General features: G+C 38.6%; 1 protein-coding gene, 1 non-coding gene and 1 pseudogene across 2 annotated transcripts; all 3 read left to right on the top strand.

Moving 5' to 3' along the window:
- Nucleotides 1-3,353: 3,353 nt before the first annotated feature.
- On the top strand, nucleotides 3,354-3,472 carry LOC149821616 (U5 spliceosomal RNA). Its single transcript, XR_016426255.1, has one exon. It is a non-coding gene; the product is annotated as a U5 spliceosomal RNA (small nuclear RNA).
- A 2,041-nt stretch (nucleotides 3,473-5,513) lies between these two features.
- LOC149821615 (U2 spliceosomal RNA) lies at nucleotides 5,514-5,698 on the top strand (annotated as a pseudogene).
- Nucleotides 5,699-11,281: 5,583 nt separating this feature from the next.
- Nucleotides 11,282-21,861, top strand: LOC149821614 (uncharacterized). The gene is made up of 3 exons (XM_089980721.1): nucleotides 11,282-11,495; nucleotides 12,944-13,098; nucleotides 21,387-21,861. Exons 1-3 carry the CDS (start codon nucleotides 11,318-11,320, stop codon nucleotides 21,549-21,551), a joined length of 498 nt encoding a protein of 165 aa, XP_089836847.1. The 5' UTR covers nucleotides 11,282-11,317; the 3' UTR covers nucleotides 21,552-21,861.
- The last annotated feature ends 119 nt before the right edge of the window (nucleotides 21,862-21,980 follow it).

Genomic DNA, 21,980 nt, shown 5'->3' with positions numbered 1-21,980 from the left:
CTTGTCTGGTAGGAGCAGCTAGTGCACGTCACCTTGTGTTGGGACGTTGCAGGTTCAAAACCCAATGGTATAGTTGTATAACTGGTAGGGTCTGCCTAACCCCAGCTTTGCCTTTCAAAAAAAAAAGTTGAAGTCGATCTCGTTCTACTAGATCCTGTACAAGAAATGAAATCTAAGCTCTTTACGTGCATCAATAGTAGGCATTTCAGTATAGCTTCAGCCTTCAGGGGATTTGGGGGGAGGAGATATTAAAAAGAAAGAAACATATTTTTTTTGCTTATTCTTTTTATTTTGGCAGGCAAGCGGAGGATAATCCCCTGTGGTTCGGAGCATAGACCGATCCCATATAGTTGGGATAAGGCTTGATAATGATGGTTCAAAGCCGATACCCTCCGTCCGTTATAATAATGCAATCTAACCATCCAGTTCTCTTATTGGACTCGGTTAGGGAGTATCAATCAAAATAAACTGTGTAGTAGTAAAGCCCCAAATGCTTTGGATATTGTCTAGATCTTGCTAGTTTGAATCCAAATTTGAAATGCACAATGCACATCTGATTCTGAATCTGGATGTGAATCAGCCCAATGCAGTAAAGGTTGAATTCGATCTGGTTATACTAGATCCTGTACAAGAAATGAAATCTAAGCTCTTTACGTGCAAAACATTAGGGTAAGTTCTGCTGCTCGTTTTAAAAAACATGATTCAGAATCACTTTCTAATTTGCTTGAGATTCAGAATCACATTCTCACATATTAACTTTTTATGTTCGGCTGCTTATACAAATCAGATTCACTTTCTCATTCAAATGAGAAAGTAAATTAGAATGATCCAACAGAACATGCCCTAAGGGAAAAATAAAATCCGATCAGATTTTGATTCATATATGAATTATATCCGACCTATAATACTAGTCTGAGACTGTCTGAATCCAATTTAGCAAATCCATATTCACAGATGGATCTTTGAATATTTTAATCAATAATAACTAATTTTTATGTTTAAATATATTAAAATTATATATTGTTACTAAAATATTATTAAAAAGTAACAAAGTAATATTTAAAATATGAGTATGTGGTAGCTGACTGCTACTTTTCTGGCCTACCGGGCTTTTGAAGGGTTTTTCTATGTTTTTCTTAAATCTAACCGTAAAAGTGTATTCTACATGCTTGATTTTATATGAATCGATATGCAGGTAGTTTTTTAGACGGTTTAAAAATCAATGGTTTAAGATTTCATAAATATTCAAGGTAAAAATAGATATATATTTTTTTATTAAAAAACATGATCCAAATGTTGTTTCCTAGTATACCGATCATGTTGAACACATCTGTAGGGTCAGACTTGCAAAAATCAACCTGAAATTACCCGTTTACTTGCGGTAAGCTGATAATAGGCTAGCAAAGTGGTCGCTTTAAATTATTAAATTACGTGTCTGAATCATGTCATGCATGACACAAGTCCCAAATAGCGTATCACTGTGATGCAGAATCCCTCGCCTCCAAGCTTGAAACTCACCCCAATTCCTACAAAAGCCAGAAATTTGTGAAACCCAACCTCCAAATGTGCATCAACTTCAATTCAAAACCAAACGCGAACACCAAAAAAGAGAACCCAAAACCCTCGAAAACGATTATTACAAGTTTTTTTTGAAAGGCAAGCTGGGGTTAGGCATACCCCACCCATTATTATTCAACATACCACACTGGGTTTTGAACTTGCAACGTCCCACCACAATGAGACGTGCACTGACAGCTCCTACCAACCAAGCAGAGACCCCGAGTTATCGATCAAAATAAGCTAACAAAACAATGATCAACACCACAGTCGTCACCAAGAAAGCACTCTAGAGCTCCAAACTTATCGAGAAAAAATAAATAAATAAATAAATAAATAAATAATATATATATATATATATATATATATATATATATATATTCGGACAAAATCGTGCACAAATTGGATTAATATCGTAAAAATTAGAACTCAAAGAAAAGAAAGAGGATTTTTTATATAGTAAGAGGTGGTACCTTGTATCGGGTTCGGATCATAATCCCACTGAATCCGATTCTGTTACACAGAACAATGGCGGACCTGCCTAAGCTTCTATCTGATCTGGACCTGGACCAGTACCTTGGGCTGGGAAACAAGATGAGTTGCTTGTGGCTCGGCTCATGTTATGCTCTTAAAGAGCTTGTTCAAACTCCTGGAATAGGCTCAACAACCTCGAGCATGAACAACCAATGTTCAGCACGGCTCGGCTCTATAGACTCATTTATTAATAATAAATATATTTTACATATATTTAATTTATATTATAGAATAAAGATCTTTGAAGTGTTTGGCTGCAAGCAATAAGTTTAGAGTTCAAATCTTATTGCTTATAAATTTTATTTTGTAAATGAGCTAGTTTGAGCTTGGGAATGAGCGGAACTAACCAAATAAAGGGTGTTCAAGCTTGGCTCATTTCTTGTGTCGAGCCGAGCTGAGCTTGAGCTCATGAAAAGCCCAAGCTAAACAAGACGAACACGAACAAGCTCATTTACAAAATATAGTTTTAAAAGTTAAAAATTATCATATCAAAACTTCTCATAGGCAATTTTTTTTTCCTATGAGAGTTTTTCTTGCTTCCAAAAGTGCCCTTAATGTACGATTTTCACTTGATGAAAAAATCTTAATTCTCAGATTCGTGATAATCCTAATCCAAAAAACGGTGATTATACAAGTCCAAAATCCAAACAGACACTTCAGGTTCAATTTTGAAATCCATGTCCAAGAACAATATATCAGATTCAGATCAGAAACCGAACAAATATGATTCAGGTGCACCACTAATCAGGGACGATGAACAAATATGATTGTGTTGTATATGTTTCCAGATCATACGGAAACTCATATATAAAGTTCTCACATATAGACTCGAGGGGTTTGGTGTAGATCATACGGTGACCCCTTGTATATGTTTCTCACATATATGTTCTAGATCATTGGGGCCTAGACTACGGGCAATCTAGTTCAAATTCTATGGGTGTCACCCCCTGCGTAAGCCGAAGCTTGGCGACTCTCTGGGTCAAGGGGTAGGCTTACCCGCGACATGGACAGAGACTGTAAGTACCAGAGGCTGAGCCAGAGTGGCTAGGTCTGCGCCTTTGGGCGATTAAAAAAAAACTGACTAGTGCAACGGGGGAATGCAGTGGTTAAAATTGCATACGTGGGAACTCTGTTGAGTGGTTCAACATTTGAAAATCAAACGCGTATGAACGGGAGTTTAGTCCCATATCGTTTAGAAAGAGATGTCGGTGGCTCCACTCTCTTGTATATAAGGGAGTGAGAGGTAAGCTTGAAAGATACGCAGCCGCGTGGTGAGCACAGAGCGAACTATTCTTTCGCCTTTTACTAAAGAATACCGTGTGCTCTCCACTTAAAAGCGGCATACGCCTATTTTTGGAGGGTGTTCCCACTCGGGAAAACCCTAACAATAGTTTGACATAATTTTTTTGTTATTTTTGTTGTTAATCGTGGCTTTAACTTGGCTCAACGATTAGACCCAAGTTCAAACCCGATACCATGTCTGGAAATCAGGGCCGGGTCTGATTTCATCTCAATGCAAACCAAACTTGACCCGTCGACATGCCTAATCAGACGTCTCTGATTTGTAACTCATTTGGGTCAAGTTCATTTATGCATTTTCTACACCCATACCCATATCTCTACGTTCAGGTCAAATCCGGTACTTGAAAAAAAAAAACCAAACCCATTAACAGCCCTAGATGAGATAGAATCACTGATAAAGGTTTAGAACGTCAAAATAACAACCAATTCCCGTGAGAAATTAGCAAATTTTCATTGTCCTTGCATTTCAGTGAAATATCAGCAAAAATAAAATAGACCAAAAAATAAAAATGCAAATCCATAAAAAATATAAAAGTGCAGTCTTATTCCATTAATTTGCCATAATTAAATGTCACAATAATATCATGATATTTTGTTATAAGTGGTGATATCATGATATTTTGAAAATACTGTGATATTTTAGCCATTTAAAACGGCCACAGAAATATGGTTCTTTTTCTCTGCTATATTTTTGAAGCATTACCAATATTTGTGACTACGGATAGAATTAAATTTGGATATGTTTTTATATGGTAATACCGGATCGAGTTGTCTGGTAGGAATAGCTAGTGCACATCAAGACGTTGCAGGTTCAAAACCGAATGGTATAGTGATTAACTGGTAGGGGTCTGCCTAACATAGGGATGGCAGTGGACCGAGGAAAAATGGGGCCCTGCCCCGCCTCGTCCCATTTGGACTGGGGATGGAGGACATGAAATGGGGATGGAGGTTAAAATCGAAACCCGTGCAGGGATAGAGGTCTGGATTTTGAGACAGGGCAGGTTGGAGACCTTGTCCCCCCTCCCTGTTCCACTGCCATCCCTAGCCTAACCCCAGCTTGCCTTTAAAAATAAATTTTTTTTACCGGATTGGGTATTAAAAAAGTGATGAAAACAAGTTATTCCATAAAAATTTACAACATGGATCAGATTCATTCTAAGATTTGAATGGAGATCAAATTTTAGCATTGATTCGAATCCAGATCGGGATCCCGGAGGTTCAACCACATAAATCTGAATCCAAACCCACTAAATGTTCAGTTTTTAAGAAAAAAAATGCGTTAGATTCGGGTCGGATGTCAGACCGAACACAATCCATCACCCATGGCAATGATGCAACATATAAAACAAGCGGGAAAAAAGAAGAAAAAGAAAATTGATCCAATATGGCTCAATCTGACGAGCTACATGGATCTAGAATATGATCCTCCTCTGATATTTGCGTTCAACTTGAATGGGATCCATCATGGTTCTAGGAATGAGTCACCAATATTTGGTTGCTTTTTCCGAGTTCGGACATACGATCCTATCACCAATATTTGGTTGTTTTAAGTTGAACTATCGCAAATGGGTCCGATCCAGGATGGAGGTTTTGCAAATTTTAGCTGTTCCATATCCGACTTCCCAATGTATTTAGCTGTTCTGGATCCAAGCCGTTTGCATCGCTAGTAGGTCAGCCACCACATTTGGAGGTTCAGTCTTCGTTTTGGGTCTTGTTGATAGAGAGCAGTGGCTTAGTTTTGGATTTTTTTATACTCTTCAGCACTGAGCCTTTTAAGGCCAGATTTTGGACTGTGCCTAGTACACTTGCTTTACTGTGATTTAATTTGGGCACGAACCATAGTTTGATATCTTGGTGGTATAAAAAGAAACATCTTTGGGTGTATAAAAGGGGGTTCAGAGGGATAAGTTACTCGTACCTTTCTCGGCTTGCAGGTTATATGTTCCCCCATTTACACACACGGTAGCGCTCAGTGGAGTGTACGCGGGATCTGTATACCGTCTGGTGTAGACAGTGTACGGCTCTCCTGTACACCCTACTAAGCACCACGTGACGCTCAATGGGGACCCCAAAACATGCACTGTAACTACAGTGCGTGTTTTGGGGTTGCACGTGCAACACCCTCTCTCTTGGCTTTTTGGCTAAGATCAACTGCAGTATCTGTTCTTATCAGTTTAATATCTGATACCTGTGGGCAGGTTAGAGAGGGTGTTGTGTGTGCACCTCCGGAACATGCACTGTATTTACAGTGCATGTTCAGGGGTTCCCACTGAGCATCGTGTGGCGCTCAGTGGGTGTACGAGGTGCTGTACACTGCCTTGCATCAGCCTGCAGGATGTATGGTGGTGTACGGCTCCCCATACATCCCCACTGAGTGCCACGCGGTGCTCAATGAGGACCCCGGAACATGCACTGTAACTACAGTGCATGTTTCGGAGGTGCACACGCAGCACCCTCTCCCAGTAGCTTGCCACTGGGCCCCTTGAACGTCGCCCATGCGTTGCACTACAGCACGGGCCTGGTGCACCCGTACCAATCCCCAATGCTAAATTTTTATTTGTTAGCTGTCGCTGTTTGGATATGAAATAGGAGTTGAAAACCGATTCGTTATTGATTGGGTAGTTGATCAGATCTTCATTATGGATCCCATGACACCTTGGGACTTTTCGTATCTTGATGTTGGATAGGAAGATGGTTAGAATTGGAAACTGGGTCGAACTTGTTCCCGAAACATCCATAGTCCAACTGAAAATATTGACTCAATTTCACACAGTCTGATCAGACAAAGACTGAATCTGATCCATAAATTGGGTCTGGCTTGTTACATGATGTGTATAAGATGCGTAATTCAGGCTGGAGGTCCAACCAAACTTGACCCATTCACTACCTGGACTTAAAGGCAACGATGAGATCCACCTCAGCCCAATAAGTCCAATAAATGTCTGGTTGTCTTTTGTGAGCGTGAGTCTGGGTTGGGCCTGTCAAGCCAGAGCAAGGCTTGGTCAAGCTAGGCCGGTGTGACCCCGTGTCCACCAAAGAATTTTAAGGAATATGTTTAGCCTCATAGTAGCCAAGCTCATCCTCCGTAATTCCTTTAGTAAGTGCTTTCATCGGTGCCCCAAGGGGGGTTGGCGTAGTGGGGTGGGTCCTGGGCTGCTAGACGGGCGGTCAAGGTTCAATTCCCTTGGGTGTCGCCTCTCTGAGCAAGCCAATGCCTAGCATAGGCCCCGGGGGTAGGGTCCTAGCCTCGGTGTTTTACGCGGCGGGCACAATGACCGTAGGTATGGCAGGCTGAGCCGGCGTGACCAGGTCTTCATGTCAAGTGCAGTTTCTTGAGTTATAAATTTAAAAAAAATGTGCTTTCATCAGCAAAAAAAAATCCACCATCCTCATCATTTAAATTTTTTTGAAAATCATGATTAATCGGGATGATAAAAAATCATGATTAATAGCCACAAAAAATCCTCATTCACATTTTAAGACTAAAATAGTTAGAACTAAATTTATTATCGAAAAAAAAAGAGTTCAATAACTTAAAAACCACAATTTGAGTCTAAACCCCATCACGTAAACATAAGCCAATAAATGTAAGTTGGCCTAAGTTTTGACGGATTCAATCCATTTGCACAAGGGTGACCCTTCTGAGCCTGTCGTGCCTATGGAAGAATTAGACCTGATCCGTACGTGTTAGGTCCAGTTCCAAGGGTGCTCGAGTCCATAGGTGGGCTTGGTGATACTGGGCAATACCAAAACCTTCATTGTCAGAACTAGGGGTGATAAACGAGTAGAGTTGCAAATGGGTCGGATATGGTATGGGTTTTCAATGAATGGGTCCAATGTCGGATGCAGATCTGACTTGAAAGACATGACAGAAAACGGTTGGTTGAGACCAGGTTCCTGCGCAGCTCTGAACCTATTTATTGATCCAATTGCAACTTGGATATGATTAAACCCGACATTATTTGATCTAAATCCGACTTGGATTTGGATATGGATTATCTGAATATGATATTATGACTCGGATCCATTTTAGAATAAGGTCAGAGATGCGACCTTTTTGCACAACTATAAATGAGTCAAACGAGCTGAGCTTGAGGTGTTCAAGCTCAGCCCTTTTTTGTAGCCTAGCGAATTTCAGCTCATGACAAACCCAAGCCAGATGTGTCGAGTTTGAGCTGATTCTTAAGAAAAAAAAAACACAACACACACTTTGATACAAAACTGAAAGCAATTGGATTTGAACTCCCGATCTACTGACCCGAGTTCAAATTGGCTCGTATACATAGGATATGTCTCTAGTGAGAGATGTGCATACAATATCAATGAGTTGAAACTAACAATATCTTATTGCTCATGTTGTTTTAAGTTAATTTATGCTTATAGACACTATCCACCATACTTTATTTGGTGGAGTTAGACTTTTGAATCACCAAAATCTGGTGTATGTACAGGTTTTTTTGGTAATTCAAAAATCAACGGTCATAAATGCACTATTTTTTATATCTTAAAAAATATTTTTTTGTCAAAAAAAAACATGATACAAGGGTTGATCTTTATCAAATTGACTATGTTGAACCCATCTGAAGGGTTAGATTGAGTCAGAATCACTTGCACCTATGAGTTTCAACTCAATGATACCGTATGCACATCCACACCAAAGACTCAAAGAATCAACTGTTGGATCATGCTTTTAAAGAAAAAAAAGTAGATGTTTGAATATTTACAAAAATTGTGAGCCGTTGATTTTTAAATCTTAAAAAAAATCTGAGCTGGTTCCTTTCAAACAAAGCATGTAGACAATATAACACCGAGGTGGTATCCCATGTGGTAAGTGCCACACTATTGAATCCCTCTGCCACATTGCCACATGGGGCTTAAGAGATATCTGGTAGAAGTCTGCCTATAAAAAAAAAAACATGTAGACAATCTGTACATTTAGATTCAAGATAAAAAAAAAACAATCAAACACATGAAAATCTTGGTTTACACTCTAGTTCTCATATTCTAGTAGCCCAAATATATTGTAGTTTCAAAGATTGAAACAAAAGGGTTTGAACTCTATATCAAACATTGGCAGAGCTGCTCAAGGGTTGGCTTGACTTGGCACCATTTTCTTGAGCAAGCCAAGTAGCGCTTGAGCGGAGAAACACATATCTGAGTCCACAGGGTTCATTTAGATTTGTTTATAGTTTTGCAATTTTCTTTTATTTAGATATCTTGTAGTGGGTATTGGATCCAAATACGTGATCCATAATTTTATTAGGATTAGCAAGTTTCTTAATTAATGTTTATCACCCTTAGGTAGGTTTAGTATGCTTGAATGAAGATTTTTTTTATATAAATATAAGAGAGAACTAGGGTTTAGACAATGAGACTTGAGCTGAATTAAGATTTTTTTGACACTATGGTCATTATGAACAGTAGAAATGATTCCTTTTTTTAGTTGAAGGTGATGTGGGATCCCTGCCTACAAGTCGAGCGTCTTTCTTTTTTCGTTGAAAAAGGATCAACCTCATTAAAAACTTCGGCTCCCTTCGATCAAAGCTTTATTGTGCAACATCTCGTACCTTGTATGCGAACCCTATAAAAAAAGTGAGCTTAATGGTGTAGGACACTACCAAAGCTCAAAAAATGGTCAAAACATACAAAATTGTGTGAACATTAGTTAAATTTATACTTAATAAAAAATAATGAATAAAAATGAGAAAAATAATGAATATGAATCTCACATCGACCTTAGGCAACTTTTTTTTACGACTACGATAAGCACAAGAGCTTCAACTAGGCAGATCTATGGGACCGGTGAAACAAGAATCAAGATCTAGAATTTATGGGGGTGTGTCCAGGCTCCAACAAGCTATGGTAGGTATGCTAAGCGTGGGGGAAGGTTGGGCATAGTGTGAGTATAGGGTAGCTTAGAATGCAGGTGGTGTAGGAAGAGATGGGCCAAGAAAGATAGATCATAAACAAATTAGACTAGAAGACATAAATCATAGATCATAGATGCTCGAAATTAGGGGAGTGAGTCCCTATTTATTGTAAATACAGATCCCCGACTTAGGTATGGTGGATTATGGGCCATAGAAATTGGATCCAGATGCCATGCATGTGCCTAGATTCTCTTGGTCAAAGATCTAGGGTGACACAAACCTATTTGTTTAGGGTTTTCACTAAGGGGCTAAGAAACTAGGTTTGACAGAATGAGGGGGCTAAGGAAATATTTTTGAAAGGCCTAAGGGTGACTTTTGAGTTTTTGGCAAATTTGAAGGTCCAAAACTCCTTTCAAACAAGAACTATACCCAAAATGAGAGGTCCTATGTGTTGCCCTGGGTCTGGGCGATAACCTAGGTTGTCGTTCTTATTGAGGTGGATCTAGATCCAGTTTGGATTCATACCTTGAATGACAATTGGGTCAAAAGGGCACCAACTCAACCAGGATCTGATCCAGATCCGAATGGTATGGTCGACAACTTGAAATGGATCAGGTTTGCTTCTTACGGTTTGCTCTAACTGGAGCATAGTTGGAACTTGAAGTAGCAGAGGGCTTCTCTTTGGTATTCCTCATGACCTGGGGCACTGACATCGATTTAGAAGATTCTTTTTTTCAAAGGCAAGCTGGGTTAGGCAGACCCCTAACCAGTTATACAACTTGGGTTTTGAACCTGCAACATCCCAATACAAGGTCACGTGCACTAGCTGCTCCTACCAGACAAGCCAAGCCCCCGTTGGTGATTTAGGAGATTCTTGAGGCTGATTTGGCGCCTTAGGCATGCTTGGAGCTAGGTTGTTTGAAAGGGTTTTAAATATGTTAGTGGTAGCTGATGGAAGGGTCTTGGGTTTGGGTTTGGGTTTGGGTTTGGGTTTGGTTGACCCTTTGGCTATCGTCTTCTTCACCTTAGTCCAACCATCCTCTGGCTCATGAGATGGGTTAGACAAACTGGAGTTAGGCACACCCCTACCAGTAATACAAGAGAAAGAGAACAAAACAATTACATATTTTACTATGAGAAAAAAACCACTCTTATGTGGTGTAACATCTCATATGCAAGTGACACTCGATGCACCTACTTTAACAAGAAACTGTGTTACATACTTATCACTTTTGGGCATCCACAAACACTAAAATCCAGCTAACTGCAACAAGTAGTTAAGAAAAATCTCACCCTTCATAAAGTCCTTACCCATAGAATCTTGTGGCAACCTGCTATTTATACATTCTTGCATGACAGCCTCAATGCAGCATTGAGGCTCTCGTTGCGTTGTTGATCCTTTTGCGACCTGAACGTTGGAAGAACCACAAATGAAAACCCTGTTTGTAGTGAGAGAAGAATTATCGAGAACAATGAAAGAATCTTTTTGCTTATGTATTTCTAAAATATGATTGCGTATGACTTGTTATACATACTGATTGTATACAAATATTAAGGGAAAAATATTTGCTACCGTTATGGTAAGAAATCCTTTAGCTGCAACTTAGAGAGAGAGAGAGAGAGGTGGTTTTGATTAAATCTGACCATTAGCTTGGTCTCGGATTGTATGATTTTGATATAATACACGTTTTTTTAGGTTTGAAAATTTAATACATTGTAGGTTGTTGAGTTTTCAATCTCTGAAAACTCCAAGATACACGTCTAGAAAACAGTAGGGCTCATAAACAAGCCGATCAAACCAAACAAGGCATGTTCGGACTCGGCTCGTTTATCAGTGGACTAAGTTTGTTGCTCGGTTCGTGCTCGTGTTTAAGCGAGCCGAGCTCGAGCTCGAGCTCGAGCTCGAGCTCGTCTGATCTGGCTGTTCAACGATTTTTATAGCGCCAAATGCGCAGCGTGGCGGGTAAGGGGCCGCGAGTTTTGTCTTGGGTGGTAGTCCGATTACTGGATCTGGTCTCCTATTTGCTTGGGCAGGAGAGAGAGCGACGCAAAAAATGGGAACGATTTCGGGCTGCCACTGCCTTCTCCCGCCTCCTCCCTCCCGCTTCTTACCAACAACCCACCCACCATCTCTCCCTCGATGCTTCCTCCGAACCCCAATTCCCAGAACTGCAACACCAACAAGGATGACAATCCAATGCAGCAGCAGTAGCCCACCGCCGCCCAACTCCGGTACTCTAGCCCCTCCTTTTCTTTCTCTATCCATTCGCTCCCTGTGTTTCAGAATAATCTGTTCAGTTCGATTCACATGCCACCAACAAATCCAAAACCGCTCTTGTATGGTTTTTATTGGTCACACCAACAATTTTTTTAGTTAATTAGTTTTGGTTAAAGGCTAGAAAGTCCATGTGCTCAATTAAAAAATGCAAAATCTGCAAATCTGCCCAACTAATTTCATGTGGGTACCTGTTGTTTTCGATCCATGTATGCGTAAAGTTCAAGTTGGTTGCTTGTCTTGTGCATTCCTTCATCCAATCTCTCTGCCTCTTCTTGTTTGCTTGAAAACAATCCGGCTTGACTATTTCCATGCTATGCTCTTGCTTTATTGATGCAATATAGTTTATTGGATAACTACGGAATGCTGTTACAGTTTCATTGTGCGTTTCCAACGGGAGCTTCATCAATTTAGTTTACCTTTTTCTAAGCAGAATATTATGGTTGTGTATCCTGCCGGCTAGGGCTCCGCCTTCCTGGTTAGAGGAGACCATTGCTTGACACCTGATATGGGACGGCCACGGCTCAAAACCCACAGGGGGCATCCCTTTCCGCAAGGTCGAAGCTGGGTGTACTCCTTGGTGGGCAGGGGAGACCTCAAATGTTTTGCCAAATTCCACTACTCTCCAAGCATAAGCACTTCCATGCATATGCAGCTCCTCCAAAAAGGCCTGCCAATGTGCCGTGGGTGATGGGGGGTTTTCTTGGCCTAGTTAGCCTATCAACCTAGAAAAGGAAAAAGAAACTACCGCCTATCTGGAACATCATGTTTTGAGTGAATAATGGGCGATCAATTTGTAGCCATCGATGAAGTGAAACTGGTGCATTGAAGTTGTTGAAGGTTTATGCTTTTCCATCCTTGATGCAAGCATGCTCCATATTTACTGCCATACTGGCATTTCCTATATCACTGAGAGCAGATCAGGTATAAGGAACCTGAAAAAAAACCTCCTTGGGACTGTGGATGCTGTTCATCAGAGCAACATTGGGAAGACACCCAGAATGTCGTGTTTTGAGTGGATTTTAGCTGTTCAGTTTGGAGCCTTCGATGCCATTAATCTAGAGGGTAAACTGCATCGCAAAGGCCTGTGGGCCCCTACACAGGAGGGGCACTCATTTGGATGGGCTTTGAGTTTGATTCATATTGAAGATGAACATCATCCAGGTGCCTTGGACAGTTTTTTGACCAAGGTTTCTTGGACATGATCCACCTTCTATATTGATTGTAATGGTGCATGGCACAAGGTGACACAGATTCCATCAATTTTGACAAGAGAAATGAAAAAAATGCATTGTGATATGTGCTTAGATCCCTTCAGTTATCAGTGAAATGCTATTCAATGAAAAGCTGCTCATTATTCAGTCACTCTTGCCTTTTTGTTTATTATATTCTGGATATTGTGCAGGTGAAAATGATAGCAAAGCTGTTCTAGATGCTTTTTTCCTTGGAAGGGCTTTTGCAGAGGCCCTTAATGAACGGGTTGGGTCAACAATCGGCGAATTCTTGAGTGTGATTGGTCAGTGGCAGGCTGAGCAGCAAAAAGAAATTCAGGATTTCCAGGTACAAATCATGATTCAAGTTATCTTTGGATGTTTACAAGGTTCTGAGTCTAAATAAGTGGCCAAGGGTTTCTGTAGTTTTAAAATTAATCTATTTTTCTCAATAAGATTGCCTTTGAGAGCCCTTTTTTCAGTCAATTTCTATTTTTCTGAATCTCATAATTGACTTCATACATGCATCATTTTTGGTTTTGTTCTGGTCTGTGCTTTCCTTTATCTCATATTATTCTTCATTGTTTTTGACACATTATGCCTATAGAGAAATAGAAACAAAAACCATGTTGAAAAGTTGAAACTTGAGCATGTTCACTTACAGCATGCACGCGTTTAGGGAAAGGCAAGCTCTCATCATATTGTATCAGAGCCTATTCTCCCTCCACTGTAGCCTGCAATGAAATAAAATATATGATTGGTAATTGGAGCCAATGTCTGTTGGATTCGTCACCTACATTTTTTTCAAAGTTTGTCTGACATGGAAAACTAGGTGTTAGCAGCTTTTGTAATTAAGACGACAATGAGAATTATGATGAAGAAACTCCTGTAGAAGTGAAAGGGGACTATCTGATGGGGACAATCTTTTCAAATTGTAAATGGAAATAGGGAAATTTAAAATAACTTGGAGAGGATAGCAATCACACAAGGTTCTCTTTAAGTTGTAAACCTGAAAATGTTGGGAGCACCTTATTGACAAATACCCTGGTCCCAACACTGGAGAATTTTGGTCAGTGAGGAAACTTCAGAAGTGTTTTACTAGGAAGACAGAGCAAGATTAGCAAATAAAATCCATTCTCTGTTTCACGACTTCTGCTTTCTGATCCACAGCCTACAGAGATCATCTGTGATGGAACATAGTTTTCTCGTTCTGACCAAAATTTATAACTGAAATGCTCCTCTCCAAGAAGATGAGCTGTTTTCCATAATAGGTTTAATTGATAGAAATTGTAAGTGTTAGGCCATTACAAAGGCGATACAATTTCCAACACAAGGCATATTTTCAATTTCTGTGCCATACATCTGTTAAACCATCAGTAGCTTCAATACTCATAGCTAATGGTAGTAAGACAGATGTTGAGGTTATACATGTGATGATTGATTATCCCTGTGCATGTTTATGTGGTGGGCACTTGCATTCTAATCTTCCTTTGTGACTGAAAAAGAAAAACTTAATAGGAATGTAAAACAAGTTGCATAAAAGATGTGATCACATGTAGGCTAACCTAATATGTAAGCATAGAACCAAACTAGTGTTTAACCCAATAACTCTCTTCTCCCCTTGGTTCTATAGATATGGCTACTATAAGTCTCTGAGAATGAACCTATCCCTATAGACGTGCTTATTAGCTGCTTGACCATCCAATCCTGAATAGGCATAGACGTGCCCCTAGCTATGCTGAGGCGGGTGAATGACTGTATTGTAAAATAGTCTGGTTTGGCACCTCAGGCTACATCTGATTGTGTGGTATGGCTGCTAATACCTGGTGGCAAAAAAGCTAGCAAGGTTCTTGTCTTGGCCTTGGGATTTGGGAAAACTCTGAACATAATACTGGTGCATGTTATTGAAAAGTGTACTTGAAAAGTTGATTGCAGGATTTGCCATCCTTCATTGTTCTATCTCCTCAAAAACACCTAGCAAGGGTCAATGACATGAATCAACTATAAGGAAATAGGCGGAAGTGTAACCCAAGAATGCGCCAACATTTGCAAAGTCCAATAATGGACAAGCACTACGGCAATCAAACAAGAAGTCTACAAAGAGACAATATGAGAGCCTAAAAAGGCTACACAAGCATGAAAAAATATAGTGGAATATTTATTGGATTGAGTCTTGAAAAAGGCATACAAATATAAGGGGGATAACCCCATATTTATACAAGAGAGAGGACCCAAGGAAGGGCTCCCATATTGGCATTGGATCCCCTCCAACGGTCATATTTATGACCGTTGGAGGGTCCCAATGTCTATATGGTGGGCCCCTCAATGCCTAAAAGACAAAAAAATAAAAATAAAAATAAAAATAAAAATAAAAACATATTCAAAAAATGAATATGCAAGAAATGGTGAAAAAATTATTTTACCCCTATCGGGTATTACAAATGAATTATATATATATATATATATATATATATATAAGCACTCCCCTTCAAACTTGACGGGGAAAGTTATCCCGAAAGTTTGGAAATACAAAAAGAATCTTGGGAAGAAGTCCAAGCCTTCAAGGGAAATCTCCATCTTTATGGCATCTCAGAAAATTCTTGCAAATATAAGTTTTCAAAACGCCTTTATTGGTTATCATCTCCAAGCACCTTCATTGGTTATCTCCGTGATGTATCGAAGGTATCACATCTTAAAGATCTTGTATAGAAAGAACAAACCAAAAGAATACTCTAAGTACACAAGAAAAATGTTCTAGCCAAGAGTTGAAAAAATTTTAACAACAATATATTGTAAAGCCAAAATAAAATAGTTTAAACAAAATAGTAATAACTTTTCGAATCATTAGATATTAAGAAAGACAAGAGGAACATCCCTTAAAGATGAAATTAAATTATAATCAACTTATTTTTCAAGAAATCATAACATTGTTCATAAAAAGATTTGATTATATATTTAAATGACATATGATTTATTAAGAAAAGATAAACAATTATGCATAAAAATTATCTTAAATGAAGTGGTGGTCTTCCAAAAAGCATATGAATCTCTTAAAAGAGTGTCTATTAGAGACACTTCAAACAAAACTCATAAAAGGGTATAAATGGAAGAACACAAATAAAGTAAATAAATCTTTATTTATCATAAAAATGCTTAAGAGGCATTAATCATGCACCATGTGAAAATGTCTTCAAGACTAAAGCTATGTGCTCAAAGACACTAGATTCTCAATAGACAAAAATGCGCACAAAGGCAAGATGAACACTCTCAAAGGAGTACACATGCATAAAGGCATGAAAAATAAAGAACAAGTTTATTGAATGAGTAAGAGAACTTTTACAAAACGGATTAAAAAAGTCTAATTAACTTCATGCTAATACACACATATATGCATCATATAGTTAAAGCATGTTCAATACACATGAAACAACAATGAAGAGACAACTAATTTTATTAATAAAAGATGAGTTAATTAAATTTATGTGTACCACAATGTGGGCATGATAATCAATTAGAAACATAACTCACACATCTTATAGTGATTTTAATTACGCAAAACAAAACCAATTTGCAGAAGATGATAAATTTAAAAATTTTCATAAATATGAAATTTTGCAAATCTCAGCAATTGTTCGTCCAGTACAAGCAATCACCTCATTAGACCTCCAAACCCCACAAATTAAGTGTATAAGCGACTAGAATAAGAGCATAGATATCATGCCATTAAAAGGTCAAAGACACACACGAAGGTGTATATAAACACCTCTTGTCTACATATAATGACACTTAAAACTAGTGTATCAGCAACTAGAACAAGAGCATAAGGCCAACAAAGAGTTAAAAATCACACACGAAAGTGTGAATAAACAATTCTTGTCTGCATATAATGACACTAAGGATCAAGTGTATCAACGACTAGAGCAAGTATACAAAGTCAATAATGAGCTAAAAATCACACACGAAGGTGTGAATACATATCTTTTGTCTACATATAATGACACTTAGATAAGAGGCATAAACAAGAGAAGACATCCGAGGTAAGAAGGCTTGTAATGGAAAACACTAATTCAATTAAAAAATATCAATTTTAACCATATTCCGAAACACTATGATTTCAAAAATTAGATATCCATTACAGACACACATAATTAAAAGCATCCATAATAAAAACAATGGCCACAAACAAATAAGTGATTCAATATACTCACAATAAAAAATCACATAACTGTCAGTTAGAGTCAAACTACAAGTTGACAATCTAAAATAACATAAAACGAGGTGTACACAACTCATCTCAACAAACATTTCTGATTCAACAATAATAGGCCAAGAAAATTAACGCATCATATAAAAATATGTGATGGACAAAATTAATGCTATAAGAAGATAATAAATACTCACGAAAATCATTTTTCGAATAGGTGAGTTCATAAAGGGAACCGATTTGAAAAGATAATTTCAAATAAAAAATCCAATAATGGTAGATGACCAACCTTAGAAAAAGTGCAATCAATGCTTAACATAATCAATTCTTCAAAATGAAGTCATAAATTCACTGATCAAGGAATAGATGCACTAAGGCTCATTACATACAAAAATATCTAATAATTTTTAAAGAGAAGACAAGAACATATTGTCTTAAAAAGAAGTCTTTTAAAACAAAAGTCTACTGTGAGACAAACAAAACATGTAATATTAAGGAAATAATACGTATAAAGTTTTTAGAACTTTTTACAATCCCAAAAGTAAGCATAATTACTATCAATCATGAAAATAATCTAATAACTCATAGTTATATAGAAGCTATGAAATTATACCAAACATTATTCATAATGCAATCTATTTTGTATGACTATGACACATTTTTAGAGAAAAACGAGTTAACATTATAAAATGCACTCAAAGCATCCAATGCAAGATTTATTTTCTATATAAAAGTCAAATAGAGATGAACACAAATATCTAAGATCATTCTCAAGCATAATCAATCGAGAATGTTTTTCAAAGAATTAGTTTTGCATAACGAGGAAAACATCTTAAAGTTAACCATTGAAATCACATAAAATATGAATATGTCAATATGCAAAAATATCCACGATATTACCGAAGGGTTAAGGAAAACATGATGACATAAGATGTACATCGTATAAGTTTCTAAAAATTTTAAGGAACTCATAAAATTCATATAATATACCTAAAAATCATATTTTAACATATGCCTAAAACTATCAATAATCACTACGATAAAAACCAAATGCATACAACAAAGGAATTAGTCATATGAAAAGCACAATATTTAAGATTTTAAAGGAAAATTATCTATTCTTGTAAAATATATTTTTTATGATGATATGTAGGGATGGCAGTGGGGCGGGGGACAAGGTCTCCACCCCCGCCCCGCCTCAAGATTTTATCCTCCACCCCCGCCTGCATCCCCGGCGGGGAATGAATTTTATCCTCCATCCCCGTTTCATGTCCTTCATCCCCGGTTCAAACGGGGATGAGGCGGGGCGGGGCGGGGATATTGCGGGGAAAAGTGGTCGGGGCAGGGTTGGGGTGGCCGGGTGGGGATGAGGCGGGGTTCGTGGCGGGGTTCGTGGCGGGGGCGGGGCGGGGTGGGGTAAAGTGCACGTCCATCCCTGCCTCCACCCCCGGACGGGGATGGATTTTAACCTTCGTCCCCGCCTCCATCCCCATTTCATACCCTTCATCCCCGGTCCAAACGGGGCGAGGCGGGGCCCCGCTTTCCCCCGGTCCACTGCCATCCCTAATGATATGCATAATTAAAACAAATATTTTATGAAAATATGCTTACACCTATGTCACATGGGTGCGGGGATTCGACACTTACAAAAACTCGGGTGCGGGGGTGCGGCAGGGGCAAAAATGTATCCCGGGTTTATGGGGGGGGGGCAGCGCCCCCCCCCAGATTTTTTTTTTAAAATTCCGCAGCCCATTTCATAGGACAATTTTTTTTTTTAAAAAACCCAAAAAAAGTGGACCATCCGCAGCCCATTTCATAGGGCAAAATAAAAAACAAAACAAAAAATGGACCAAAATGACCCTAGGTGCGGTCAACGCACCCAGGGTCGGGTTGACCACACCCAGTGCCGCACCCGCACCCGCGTTGAGTCACGTCGACGTGGGTGCGGCACCCTGCTAGCCGAGTCCCGGTGACATAGGCTTACACACAAGCTTTAATAATTACTTTAAAAAACCCTATTCATTTTTAACATATTTAGCAACAAGCTACTATTTAAAATAGAGATACATATACATAAATGAGATACATAAATACACAATACATGAGATACAAATAAAGATACATAAATGAGATAAATAATACAAAAGACACTTTAAAAAATATGAGATACATACCGCGTAAAAACTTTTTTTGAATCCAAGCCACACAACTTCTAGTGGCACGTTTTTTGAGACGACCATCATGATGACGCAACACATGATCTATTCTCCTAGAGACCTTGCTCTGATACCATGTAAAAAAATAGGCGAAAGTGTAACCCAAGAATGTGCAAGCATTAACAAAGTCCAATAATGGACAAGCACTACAACAATCAAACAAAAAATCCACAAAGGCAGAGGCGTAGCTGGGGGGGGGGGCACAGGAGCCTCCAGAAACAGTTAATTTTTTTTTGTAAAGCCCAGTCCTAGCCCAGCCCTGATTCCATATGAAATAAATTTTTATCCATTTTTTGTAGCCCAGCCCTGAGTGCAGCAAATAGTTTGATTTGTCCATATGAAATAGATTTTTATTAATAATTGCAGCCATTTTTTTATCTAAAAAAAAAAAAATTTCGGGGGCGCTGCCCCTGAACCCCTATCACACCAAATATATTTTTTTACACCCTTGTTTGCCCCCCCCCCCTCCCCTCACATGAATCATAGCTACGGCACTGCACAAAGGGACAATATGAAAGCTTAAAAAGGCTACACAAGCATGAAAATTTATAATGAAATATTTATTGGATTGAGATTTGAAAAAGGCATACAAATACAAGGGAATAACCTCATATTTATACAAGAGAGAGGACCCAAGGAGGGGCTCCCATATAGGCGTTGGAGCCCCCCCAACAGTCATATTTATGACCGTTGGAGGAGCCCAACATCTATATGGTGGCCCCCTCAATGCCTAACAGACAAAAAAATAAAAATAAAAATACAAAAAAAACATATTAAAAAATGAATATACGAGAAAGGGTGAAAAGACTATTTTACCCCTATTGGGTATTACAAATGAATTATATATATATATAACAACAACAACCATTGCTTGAGGATTATGACACTTCCTGAGTGCTAGATGCAAGTGTGTCCTAACGAAAACTGTATCTTGGTTGTACTGGGTGTCAACCTCGTCTAATTCCCACCACCTATGTCTTAACCTTTTCTTGAGAGCTGGGCATCATGTTCGATGCACTGTCAAGTCTGTCCCAACCCCAACATCTATGAACCTAACATTTCATGAGTGCTGTGTAGAGGAGTTCTTGCCCAGCTTAACAATCATTCTGCCAGCAGTTATGCTTTGTTGATTGCTGATTGGGAACTAGCGGGTTTGCAGTAGGGTTTTGAAAATTTTCCTTTTCCTGAAATCTTCTAACTTTGGAAGAAAGGGCTGGCCCATTTGATTGTAATAGCCATTCTATGATTTCATAAAGCTGATCTTTATATGATGGTTGCTTTGTGAAGGAGGTAGCTTCTAGTGTATAAGATTGGGTTTCCTTAATGCAGAACTGCAGGCATTTGTGCCAGTTAAATAACTGAACTGAAGCATGTTGTGAAGAAAAGCTTTCAATTATTTCTAATCTATGTGGCTCTAAATTGAAGTATCTAGTTTTCACTTGCTGAAAATATTATTATGTTTTTTGTGTTTGGAAATTCTTAAAAAATACTTTTTTCGAAATGCAATATAATGGTTTTTGACTGCTGTCGGTTTGTGTCATATCACTGAATTACTTAACATTGCTTTCTTCTAAAATCCATTATAGAAAATTCCAGAGTGTTTGTACATTATTCCAACTTCGGTTGTTGTTTTGTGGGTTTAACCAGAAATAACATGTAGATTGCCTAGGACTTGCTATTTTCTCTTCGTGATCTGCATTTCTTAGCTAGTTGCTGTTTCAGTCTTTTCAGACCTTCCTCGATCAATCACAAACTAATATCGACATCAACGTGTTAGCATGGAACGCTGGTAAATAAAAAATTTACTAAATTCCTACACTGGATTAGGAAAAAAAGGAAAGCAAATTGTAGAAACCACTCAGGATTTTGTTGGATTTGGTACAAGTTCCAAACTTTAGGGAGCATTGGCGTAATCTGACCCAATTATGGTTGTGCAAGATGTAAGAGGGCACTTCTATCTTAACTCAGTTGACTGTTGAGGTGCAAGTGTGTGTCTGATCTTTGTCAAGATGGAGGACCTGAGCTGATAGATACAAGTCAGCCTCATGTCTCCCTAAGAATGCCCATGCTTAAGTTCGGAGTTAGGCCCCTTCTACACAATTCAAAGGGTTGATTTCTCTTTTCTTTTGTGACGGTGGGGTTCTGGCAGTCTTGTAATATGAGGTCACTCTGTTTTCAACGGACAATTTACTGAAACTTTAGAGTTGATCCATGTAGGAGGAAGTGTTGGAGAGAGCAAAAAAAGCCAAGGAGAAAGCTTCCCAGGAAGCCGTGGCAGACCAGGGGCCTGTGACGAAGTCATTGACAGCATCAACAGGCAATAAAGTTCCCGCCGTTCCATCATCATCAGACACCACCAAGCCTGACACCAATCAAACATAGTATGAAGGATTGGCTGGATCTGCCGATCTATCATATGGCACTCCAGCTTCATGTTCTTTTATGATCGTATATGTATAATTCAAGCCCAAATTGTTGATTGGACGTAAAAGGAAGAACTCTTTTAGGTGGTTCTCTGTTCTCAATTGTTTTGCTTTTACACTTTGCTCGGGTACACCTTTTATCCTTCATAATAATGTATTGAAGAGTCGAAATGCACTTAACAAGAGATATCAATATATATAATTTTGTGTATCCAAAAAAAAAATACTGCCAAATGCAAGGTCATAAAGCTATTCTCATTTTTTTCATATTATTTATTTATTTGTTTGTTTGTAGATGTAGAGAAGCTACTCATGCAAGGAATGGATCCAGCTGATCAATCTTGATTCACTTTACCACTCCATATGATTTTAATGAAATTGATGGAAT

The sequence above is a fragment of the Nuphar pumila genome, chromosome 11, assembly GCF_984573655.1.
Source record: "Nuphar pumila chromosome 11, dmNupPumi1.hap1.1, whole genome shotgun sequence".
In the NCBI taxonomy this organism is placed as follows: Eukaryota; Viridiplantae; Streptophyta; class Magnoliopsida; order Nymphaeales; family Nymphaeaceae; genus Nuphar; species Nuphar pumila.
This window is presented reverse-complemented; position numbering and strand designations above follow the sequence as displayed.